Raw genomic sequence first — 11,471 nt, 5'->3', positions numbered from 1 at the left:
TCCATTTTTCCAACTTAAGCATTTTATTTGAATTTTTTGCAAACTCCAACCTATTTTAATCTAATCTATCCATTTTTTTAGACTTCTCCGAGACTGCCAGCACCTGAGATTGGTTGATGTGAGTTTCTGTGATAATATTTCTGAAGTCCAGTGTGACTCATGGAGGCGTCAGTACCCAAATGTAAGCATCAAGCAGAGCTACCAGTCTGAGGCAAAGTATCGTGGTATTAATTCCTGACAACTAAGGAATTATAGGCATAAAGAGCATAATGTAGGAGGTGTCCATAAATCCTCGTCTGTTGAAGTTTCCCATTCAACATCTCATTTCTAATGGCTCTTCAGCTGCTCTATGGATGAACCATAGTCTTTTGTCTAGGCCTATCTATCCACAATCTATCCTCTTTCTAACTGTAAAATTAGATGCTGCTGGGGTACTGCAACTCTACATTATATTGATCTTGACTGATTGACTGATGTCGTACTAAAATTTCATCTTATATGATTTGAGAACGTCACCTACAGAATGTTTTAAAATCTAACTGATTTGACAGTTTAGACCCTTGCAATATTTATGTGATGAACACAACTGTGCCAGTTTCTAAATATAGATACTTTAATCTCTATTTAGTGGGCGTGCTACAGTGATAGACATAACTGAAATTACTGATTTCTGATATGTATTAATGAAAGATTCATGCCTAGTGGGTTAGATGATTTTTAAACCATCCTCATTGCCAAAGTTAAAGAAATTAAATGTGTTAAGAAAAATATGTACGTATTTATTTGGAACCTGTAAGTAGTAGAAATATTTTATATTACTGTATTTGTATAGTATGATTTTGTGTTCATGTCTTCATGATTCTAGTCTTTCTCTCTTTTATTGTGTGTAAACTTTTAAGATAAACAAAAGCTTGATGATCATTACTTAAGTGATTGAAAAATAATTGTGTGAAATGCCTCAATTGCTTCTGTATGTCACTCATTAGGTCTGAAGCGTCATACAGTAATTTTTTCTTTACTTATGTTTGTTACTCTAGTATATTTGCAAGTACAACATAAGGTCTACATTACTTGCATTGACAACTGGTTGTGTATCAAAGGCTATTGTACTTTTGTACAGGCCTGTGCTACTCAAATATATTCAGCACTCAGCAGTTTTAAATAGGAAAAGGAAGTTTGTTCCATTTTCGTTTTCTGTGAATCTGCTGAGGTTTCTTAAAGTTCTTTTAAGAGACGATGTAAGCTGTAAGAAATAAGAGTGCTTTGTAATCATGTGATAGCAATGTATGGTGATTCTCCTGGATGTGATGGAGTTTTAAGGTGTTTGGTTTGTTTTAGTGCATTCCTCTCTGTAATCTGGGATTCAGTGTGTAAATATGTCAGGCTCAACTCTTCATGAACCTAAATTCTGGCCACAGAATAGCTGTTTTGTTTTTTAAGCCTGAAATATTTAGTGATTGGAAATAATGAAATACTCTGTGTGCACAGTGATTTGCTGTAGATTTTGCCTGTGAGAAAAACAATACATTCCATTTTTATTAAGTTTGACTAGCTGTGCAAGTCGCTATTTATACTGTAGTTCATTTTTGAACATGTCCATTACAATGAAAGTCTGAAATCTGACCCTCTGAGACTGTATAAAATGTGAAGAGGTGTAAAGAAAGGAAAATGTTTTCTTTTAACTTACTGCCTTTTCTCAATGATTTTGGAGTGATCAACTGTGATTGTCATAGATTTGCTCACTTTCCACTATTTTTTCTTAAATTGTTTGGACAAGACTGACATCTAAAAAATTTCTGTTCTGTTTGAAATGCCAACATCTGTGTTTCTTCAAAGTATAAAGTTCTATAATTTATTGAAGGTTTCCAGAATTCCATTGATCTTTGTAGAAAATATGTGACTTTGATCTCAAAGAGGGCTACTATGAAATCAAACTAGAAGTAACATCCAATTCACATTAACACTTTGATGAACAAATATAAAAAAATGGACCCACCAAATATTCTAATTTTTCTAAAAATATTGTGGAGATTACTTTGAAACTATTGTTCTAAGTTAATTTGATTTCTGCTCATAAATTCTTTAGATATTTAGGTTATTATTCAAATCGTTACTAGAGTTTGACAATAATTTGCTTTCAGTTGTTGCCCTCTTTTGTAGCTCATTCCTGTAGTTGTGTATTGATCCTTTTAAGTGTTCCTATGAAGGCTTTTGCCTTGTATTCTGCCCACTTGTAATAATGCCTTTTACGTCTATCTGACATCTGAAGACAACCAGGGCGAATTGTGGGGTTTGCTCACTGTGTCGTTTGTTCAGTTTCTCCAAGCCCATCCAACGCAGTCCAAATTTTTTAAATTTAGAAATTGAATACATTAAACTAATACAAATATGAACCCACCACTGGATTTGTTGCTCCACCCAATCATCCTACTTCAAACTGAATTTTGAATCTACATGTAGCTGGTGTCAGTTTTGTAGCAATATGGATAACCCATATCCGATGCAGTATATCCTGCCCGTTGCCCTTTGAAAATTACAAACCATTTTTCTGATGTGCAGGTAAGCTTCTTAACCTGTTTTAGAACTAGCTAGTTATGAAATCTGATGTTTCCTTATTTGTATTTTCCGTTTTGCGAAAGTGATTATAAATTTTAGTTTTCCTGACCATATTCTTATCTAAAACAAAATATATGAGGAAAAAATATGATTGCTTGCCTCTTTCTATCTCCACACCCAATGAAAATCAGAACCGAGTACAAATTTTGTTTTATTTACTGTATTTATGTACATGGTAAAAGTCATCCAGTCACAAAATCCCACACACAACATTATTTGGAAGACATTTATGTCTCGTTTATAATAATATTTACAGGACTTCGGCTGGGGAATCACATTACTTGTGCGTCGAGCATCTCCAAAATAGTTTCAGCGTAGCACCTTACAACAAAGATAGGCTTCAACCTGCATAGTGTTTTAAAGAAGAACGCACAACGGTTTGGAGGGCGCCCTCGCAGGACCCGCCCTCAGTCTCAGCACACGTTATCGTATATGTCTTCCTCTGGGTTGGAGGGGTTTGAAGAGGACATGGTCCCCGAGAAGGTGCCGTCGCTGCCCCCCGTGTAGTACTGATCCTTACTCGTGGCGGAGGCGAACGTGTAATAGCCACGCCGCTCTTCAGAGCACGCAGTAGTCAGGATGACCCTGGCCCCCGAGACCACAACTCCCCGTCTCCGACGCGGACACTCGCAGATCTCGGCGTAGATGTTCTCCTCGTCGTCATGGTCCTTATTGCTACGTCGGCGGACGCCTCGAACCTCCTCCTCCTCCTCTTCGTCATCCTCATCTTCGTCATCATCCTCTTCTTCTTCCGCCTCGTCGTAGAGGGACCGACCGCGCCCCCTCCGCAGTGGGGTGTGCCCTCGGGCGACAGCGGACTTGGGCCCCCGCGGGACTGGTGGCCTGGTGGGCAGCGCGCTTGGCAGTGCGTCGGCGACTCTGCCGTAGGGCAGCTCGTCCGCGTAGAAGCGCAGCTGCTGCTGGGGTGGTGCGCTAGATTGCTGCTGCCGGGGCGGCACACCCACTGCCGGGATGGCGACGTGCTTGACGGCGATGGACGTGACCCCGGGGACGCCAGCCTCCGGCCCAACCCCGTTCGCACTGCCGGCCGCGATGACCTCCCCATCCTCCGAGGCGCTAGGGGCTGCCAGACCGAACAGCTCTGGAAATACTACGGACAGCGGCACGTCCGGTGGCGGAGGGCTCTGCGGCGACACGCTGCTCGAGCGGCGGAGGAGGTTCTTGATGCCGGAGAGGCTCTGCAGCTGTTGCAGCAGGTGGTGGGTTCCGCGATGCGTGCCGCGGCCCGCCGCCCCCGTCGCGTTTGTCGCGGAGGTGGCGGCGGAGGAGGCGCCGCTAGGAGGCTTCCCCCCACCCGCACTGCTGCCGCTACTCGAGCCCATCATAGCCGGGGACGCGTACCTGTGAAAAAGTTGTACAATCAGAACAGTCACTGGAATCATTGCACCTACGAGCAAAGTCTGCTCCGGAGAGCCGTCAAAGCTCCTCGCCTACCTGAAGGACTGCGACTTCTTGGTGCCACCCGAGGACAGCGAGGACGCCTTGCCACTCAGTGCGGAGCCTTCTTTGACCCTGAAGAGGGCGTGGATGGCCCGCGACCCATTCTCTGACGGCGATCTGGTGCTGCCGCCAGAGGTGGTCGAGGCGACTACCGAGGGGGTGATCGGACTGGGCGTGGTGGGTGTGGAGGCGGTGGTGGTGTCACCCGCCACGGCTGGGAACACGTGGTGGGTGACCTTGATCTGGCTGGACCATAGGTCCGCACGCTCCCGACAGTGCGCGAGCACCCTCCGCAACAACGGCGTCTTGAAGAAGCGCGCCTCTGCCTCGCGGCTCGCCAATGGGCGCATGAGCAGAAACTTGGAGTCCGCGTCCATCTCCAGGAACACGGGCTTGGCGTTGCTGTCCTCCGGTGGCGGAGATGATGACGACGACGACGAAGAGGTGGTGTTGGTCGCGGTAGGGATGGGGGTTGGAGTGGGGCTAGGGCTGGTTGGTGTGTCACCACTGGCAGTGGTAGAGTTGGTGGTTGAGCTGGGTGCGCAGGGCATCGCCCAAGACCGAGGTAACGTGCAAGCGAGGATCACGTCCTCTTGCTGCAAGTCCTCCAGCACCAGCAGGCCTGCGACAAAAACCGCCCGGACATCAGTACATGTACATGTACATTCTCACTTCTGCCATATAGCACCTGCACACCGCGCAAAACCAACACACTCACCCGAGAAGCCTCCCGGCAGCGGGCTCTGGATGGGGCCGCACACCAATTGCACCTTGACGGGCAGGGGCTCGGCCGTCAGCCGGAGTAACTGTGGTAACTGGTACACCCGGGAGAGGTCGACGTCCACGTCGACTTCGCCATGGTCCGCGTCTCCGTCGACGACGTCGTCCGTTGCCACGGCGTAGAAGGAGCCAGCGGCGGAGACGGGCACGAACACGGACTGCAGGCAAGGGTGGCGGTGAGTGCGCACAGTCCGTCGGGGTGGTCGATGCGACGGCTCCTCGTCAGCGAAGTCGCTTACCTCGTTCCTGGCGGTGAGGCACTGCGCGTACTGCGTGGGCTGGCCGCCGCCCATCCTGCTCAGGGGCAGGGCCCGGCCCAGGCCGGAGCCCCGACTCCCTAGGCCGCTGGCGCCCAGTCCACCGGGGCCTCCGGGGCCCCTGCGGGACCTCGCGGAAGAGCAGCCGGCCTCGTTGTCCTCGAAGACCGCCAGCAGGCGGAGCACCTGGCCGCCGCGCACCGTGCTGCGCGCGTACTGCAGGCGCCGCCCCGACAGTCCGCCGTCACCGTCCACACCTGCGGGGCACAGCTAAAGTCATGGGGTGGAAGAGGTGGCGCAGGTTGCTCGCGAGACTGTACCTGCTCGTAGTGCGGCCGTGGCCAGCGCGCTGCTGGGCTGGGTGGGGCCGTACCGTACCGTAGCGTACCGTAACCCACATGATACCATCTCCCGACCCCCTCCCCCGGCGTTCGTTAATAAGGCAGCTTGATCAGCCCTATCATGAGGCAGCGTTAGGAGGGCTTCTTGCTCATCAATTTCTCCCCCTCCCCTTCCCACCCGTGCCGTGCTAAACCCCAGTAGCATTTGGTCGTCGTCGTATTGTCTACGACTCCACCAGTCCCCCTGCCTCTTTCTCTATTTGTGATCGTACCGCTCTGATACATGACGTTCGCAAAGCAGAGATACGGTCCACAACGGCGCACTTGAAGGCAAGATGCGTTTGCGCTCGCGATATTAGAGCGCAGAAAGGCGTTTAGCCCACCGGATGAATCTTGTAGAAAATAGACTACAGAGTAGGTCGTACTCTGTTGACCGGAGATTAATTCGTCTTGCAAACGAATAGTTTAAGCAGTCAGTTGATTTGCACGCAACACGTTCTGCTAAACTATACCCTGTGTCGTAATGGAGTTAGTGTAAATAGCGTCCATTACAAATGTGGCACCCCGAGTCCGGTAAGTACAAGTACAACGAACTAGCTTTAAACATGCCGAGAATCCGTGGATCAGTCGCGGTCACTGCCTGTCCTGTAAAAGCAGTACAAGACGTCGCTCCCCGCACCAAGTTATTGCGTCGTGTAGGGTGTAGGGTGAGTGACGAAGTAAGAGGAGAGTGCCAACTTGCTCCATGTCCATAAGTGTGTAATGCCGTGCTCGGAGGTGTCTCTACTGCTTTACGACTTTGAGAGGGCCCCCGCGGCCTTCTCCCCCTCTTCCCCCGCTCTTTCTCCCGCACGGTCCCCGCCTAGGCCCCTGCTAGGGCCATGGGCTCCCCTCGAGCAATGCTAACAGTGTTTGATGGCGCAGGACGTGGAGTTCCGTTGGCCGTGCGTTACGTCGGTGAGCCGTCCATTACCTCCAGCGGCACGCCGCGGCCGCGCCGAGGGAGGCCTTTAAAAATTAGACAAATCCACGACATGGAGCGGCGGGGCTTATCTCGAGACGGAGGTAACCATGGCTGTGTCCATGGCCGCTGCCCCGTTACCCGCGGCGGCGCCGCCTGCCTCCGCCTCCGCTGGCGGGTAATGGCCCACGGCCTAGGCTCTTACGGCTCTTGGGGTTGCGGATGAGGATGAGGTCAGGGGTGAGGCCGTCCTCGGCACCGCGGGGCCCCCGTGGCCGAGCTGCAGCCCCACAAACTCTTCGGCGGGGCCGCCACTGCGCCTCGCCTCGCTCGAGCCTACAGCTCCAGCTCCTACTGGAGCCCCCATTATACCAGGACCATGGCCTTCCGCTGGAGTCTCCAGCCAGGTCAGCGCGAGCCCTTCCACTGGAGCCCGAGTCTGAGCGTCCTGGTGGCGCCCTGCTTCCGCCCGCTCGCTTCACTCTGCTGGACAAAACGAGCCATCTGCTATCCAGTGACTGGAGTCTCTGGAGTCCAGTCGCACGGCATGCGGCGCCACGCCGCGCCACGCCGCGCCACGCCGCCGCGGTGAGCCGCTGGCCGCGCCGCCAATAACGCGAGAGACTTTTGTTGCGAGCTGTCACGAAGGCAGCGGACGGTACCGTAACGCACGCTCCAACCGCACGCTTCCTGCCCCTCTTCAGCCCCCCCCCCCTATCATATTCGGTTAGGAAAATCCATCGGAAACCTCCCCCTCCCGTTCCTTTACACAACACATAGATATCTGATTGCGTGGATACATGGTGGCCTCTCCTCCCTTCCAAGACGAAAATATTTTTATTCCTTCCTCTTGTCCGCCATACGCGGCTACGCAGTGCACTGACCGGGCGACGGCGAGTGGGCGAGCTTGAAGCCGGTGAGCGAGCCCTTGCTGAGGAAGACGGCCACCCGCGCGCTCACCAGCTGCTGGATCGTCGTGTACACCTTGGCGCGGGTCTGGAGACTTCGCTCTCGCACGAGCGAAAACCAACCTGTAAAAAAACAGAAAAACAAATCAGCGACGGACCTCGTCGGGGCACATCACTTGCAGTCAGTTATTTAAGTGGTGGAGTGATGATCACTTAGACCTTAGAGGGACTTGACTGTACTCATTTATTACGTTGACCCACCCTGACCTGTGAAGGAATTAAACGCGCAATGTGCGCGTATGGGGGCCCCGGGGGAGGGGGAGGGGGGCACTTTGGATTCGCTTTGCGATCCCACGAGCTGGCCGGGGGCAAGTTCTGCCCGCCCCGCTCGCCCCGCCCGGGCAGGCGGTAGCTCGGCCTGGCCTTCTGCGTTCCTTTAGTTCGGCTCGGCCCTTACTCATCTCATAATCAGCAGAGGGAGGCAGGTCTATGGGCGCCGCCGCCCCGCCGCCCCGCCGCGGCTACGACCTGCACCGTCCAGCCCCATCAACCACTCGTTCGGGAGAATTTCCGATTAATTTAAGAGCTCGGTGCTCAAAGGGGCCTCCATCCATACCATACCATACCGCCGCCGCCGCACTCGCCAGCCCAGGCAGGCAGGCGGCGGGAGCAAAAAGTAAATGAAGAAAAAGAATGGCCATTAGCCCTCATAAAAGCAGCTCATATCGCTCAGCGACGCTCCGCGCGTTGATGCGATCCAGATGAGGCTTTGGCCGCGCCGCGCCGAGGGTGAGAGGGTGGCGGGGTGGGGCGGGGCGGGGTGCGCGAGCGCGACGATGAAAAACGAAGTGCGCGCCGTTAGCGACGGCATGGGCCGCATGGGCCGGGCAGCAGCGAGGAGCTCATGTGTCGGCGGAGGTGTCTGCGCGATGAGATTCCCGTCGCTGTCGCGTGCTCGTGTCGGCCGGACCCCCGATGGAAGCCGTCAGCTGCGTGCTGCGGTACAATAGCATCATCTTTGCTGGTACGCGGTTTTGTTTTGTTTTAATACTTTCTCGTCTTTTCAAACGAGAAATGCGTGTGCCCGGCCGGCAGCCACCGCTCCACGGGTAGCCATTAGTTTTGGACTATGCGCCTCTCGGCTTCATGGAGAGTGGCCAGTTCCGAGAAGAGAGGAGTCATACAATGTTGCAGACTTGGGGAGGGGGGGGGGCAAAAGGGACGTAAAGCAAAGAGAAGAGTTGGGCAGGGTAGGCGGTACATTATTGTGCCTGCGGGAGTAAATGGGCTAAAATGGGCCGTCATGTACGAGTAGGCTCGGCTCAGGTTCAGCCGTGAGTTTTAGTGCTTACCCTGGTACGAGTCCGGGATGACGAGCGGCGGGCCTGTCTCGCTGGCGGCGTGCTTGTCCCTGCGCAGGCTCCTGGCCAGTACCTTGCAGCTGGTGTACTGGCGGTACAGCAGCAGGGGCTGGGCGAGCGGGCCGCTCAGCGGCTGCCGACTGCCCTGCTCCGCCACCACGCGCACCACCCTGGGCAGGGAGTACTTCTCCAGGAAGCGGCGCGGGGTGAGGCGCTCACTGCCGGCGGCAGCCCGGCCGCCCGTGCCGCCGCCCGAGGATGACACCGAGGACGGCGTCAGCCTGGCGTCCGCCTTGGCGTGGGCGCCGCCGCCGCCCGACGAGGACGACAGGATGGAGGACGAGGACGCGGCCGAGGACGAGGACGTGGTGCGCGCCACGCCCGCCTTGACACGCGCCATGTGCTGGTGGCTGTTGTGGTTGTTGGCGTGGTGGTGGTGCAGGCTGTCCACGGCCATGGGCGGGAAGTGGTGGTGGTGATGGTGGTGGTGGCCGGGGCCCAGGCCCAGGCCCATGTGGGGGCCCAGGTGGGGAGGGGGTGCCCCCGAAGCCCTCCGGACCGCCACGCTGCCCTTCATGATGTCATTCTGCACCCTCCCGACGACTCCGCCTCCGGCTGCGACTCCGGCCCCGGAGGCTGCGCTCGGCCGCCATCAGGCCATTGGGTGGTCCCGGAGGGGTCAGGCGGGTGTCCCGCTACGGGTGTGCTGGCGAGTGTGCTGGCGGGTGTCCTGCAACAGAGAAGACGAGGCGAGTCAAGCAAACAGGTTCAGAGGCGGCCGCGGCCCAGTCCATCTTGCCATCCGTCGCGTCCCGGGCGACAACGCCGTTGCGTGGGCCGTGACGAGTGGTTCCATCCCGGTCAGGCGACGCCGCGCCCATCCCAGGAGTAACGACCCGGCCCGCTGCCGTATCCAGGCTTAGGCCCGAGGGGGATTAACGCCGATGCGGATGAGTTGTTTTTGACCATATCGCAAGGCAGACGCACATGGCTTGCGCTTCTCGGCGCGGCGGGGCTGCACGCGGGGACTTCCTCAGCGACGCTGCTCGCCCCGCCCCACCTCGCCCCGCCGCGCCCCGCCACGCCCACGGGCTCAGCTCCAGCAAACCTGCATCCACTCCAGCGACCACTCTGACCTTTTACTGGGATGGGCGAAGCACTGCGGAGCCGCGCGCTGCCGTACTCACTTTTCTTATTTGCCGACTTTATGGCCTAGCAACAAGTCTGCAGCGCGGCCGGGGCAGGAGTGGCGGGGCGGGGCCGTGGTGCGGTGAGAAGAGGGGGGAGGGGTTGTCACACTCCGCGACACTGTAAGCGACGCCTCGGTAAGCCCGTGACATGCGTCGCGACGCCCGGAGGGAACACGGCCTGGCCTCCACTGCGGCGGCGCCGCCCGGAGAGCTGTCGGTGGGGAGGGGAGGGGTTGGTGTCGGCTCCGGTGTCCGCGCCACGGGCACTTTACGTCGTGCCCTGAGAGCGACTTCCTGGGACGTCATCGTGGACCCCGACGGGAGCGCGATCACGGCCAGACGCCGCCAGGGCGACACAGGGCGCCACCGTCTCGGACCGCTGCACGGGCTCGACGGGTTGCATGCCCGGCGCGTCACGTTTGTGTTGAAACCGCCAAGCGACGCGCCTGCGGGTCGCCACCAAGGCCTGATTGGCAGATAAACAAGGAGCCGGGCTGTCCACGTGTGTGTGTGTGTGTGTGCGCTGTGTGCATGTAGTGTGTGTATGTGTATGTGCACTGCGGTGTGCAGTGTGCTCATGTATGTGCATGTGTGAGCCGAGCGCGGCAGAGCATGGCGGAGATAGATCAAACAAATGACAGGTGAAGTAATCCTCTACCCCGCCACCCGCCGCCGCGCCCCGCCTCACTTTCTCTGGGCGGGGCTGCGGGGCTGCGGGGCTGACTGGACGGCACGCCGAACCGGAGTGGCCAGGACAGGCGGGCAGGCCGCCGGGGGGCAATACCATGTGCCGTAATGTGTCACCGGCGTGTCACCGGGCGTGTCTCTGACGTGACGGCTGACGGCGCGCCGGCCAAGCCGCGCGACGACAGGAAGGGAACAGGAAATGATGGAGAGTCGCGGGCCCGGTCGCCGCGGCCCCACCCCGCCACCACGCTCAGAGGCCAGTCAGCTGCCGCCGAACCATGCCCTGCCCCAAACTGACGGCCCGGCTCGAGACGGAGTGCGTGCTCCTGCAGCCCCCTGAAGCGCCCTCGCGGCCGGGGGGTTCCACGTGCTCGCCGCTCCGAGCCATGCAGGGGCGCGTGGGCGCCATCAGCATCAGGGGGTTCAAGGTCCTCGTCGCGCCGCGCCGATCAAGCCGCCGAGCGGAGCAAAGGCGCTGCGCGAAACGTAACATCGTAACGCTCGTAACCGCAGTAACAGCGTCGTAACTGCGGCGTGCGGCGAGGCGCGGCGTGGCGGGGGAGCGGGATCGTTTGCCACGGCCACGGCTAGTCCACTCAGCCCTCGCCGCCGCCGCTGTCGCGAGCCGGGCGCGGCGCGGCCGTGCCAACGCTTACTCTAACCAACCGTGGCGAAAACCGCGCGGGCTCCTGGCGGCCCGCCGCAGCCCGACCCGCGGACCTGCGCCAGGCTCAGCCGCCCCCGCCCGCCCCTCGACCCCCGCTCGTGATGCCCGGGCAGGGCCTCCTTTGCTTCCGCGCGGAAAGTGAGTCGATTTCGTCTCAATCGACCGTAAAGGGCTCAATCCGGGCTTAATTTAGTGCACGCGCGCCGCGTCATGTCGAGCAGCCTGCAGGGGGGCGGGGCGGG

General features: G+C 56.6%; 1 protein-coding gene across 1 annotated transcript; it reads right to left on the bottom strand.

Moving 5' to 3' along the window:
* Positions 1-2,754: 2,754 nt before the first annotated feature.
* On the bottom strand, positions 2,755-9,503 carry LOC113203666 (uncharacterized). The gene is made up of 6 exons (XM_026418459.2): positions 8,677-9,503; positions 7,301-7,447; positions 5,097-5,371; positions 4,796-5,015; positions 4,072-4,699; positions 2,755-3,978 (listed from the first exon to the last, which is right to left on the bottom strand). Exons 1-6 carry the CDS (start codon positions 9,260-9,262, stop codon positions 3,030-3,032), a joined length of 2,805 nt encoding a protein of 934 aa, XP_026274244.1. The 5' UTR covers positions 9,263-9,503; the 3' UTR covers positions 2,755-3,029.
* Between the last annotated feature and the right edge of the window lie 1,968 nt (positions 9,504-11,471).

The sequence above is a fragment of the Frankliniella occidentalis genome, unplaced genomic scaffold (genome assembly GCF_000697945.3).
Source record: "Frankliniella occidentalis isolate FOCC.00 unplaced genomic scaffold, Focc_3.1 Scaffold5598, whole genome shotgun sequence".
NCBI classification, from domain to species: Eukaryota; Metazoa; Arthropoda; class Insecta; order Thysanoptera; family Thripidae; genus Frankliniella; species Frankliniella occidentalis.
Note: the sequence above shows the minus strand (reverse complement) of the source record. Positions and strands in the feature narration are given on the sequence as shown.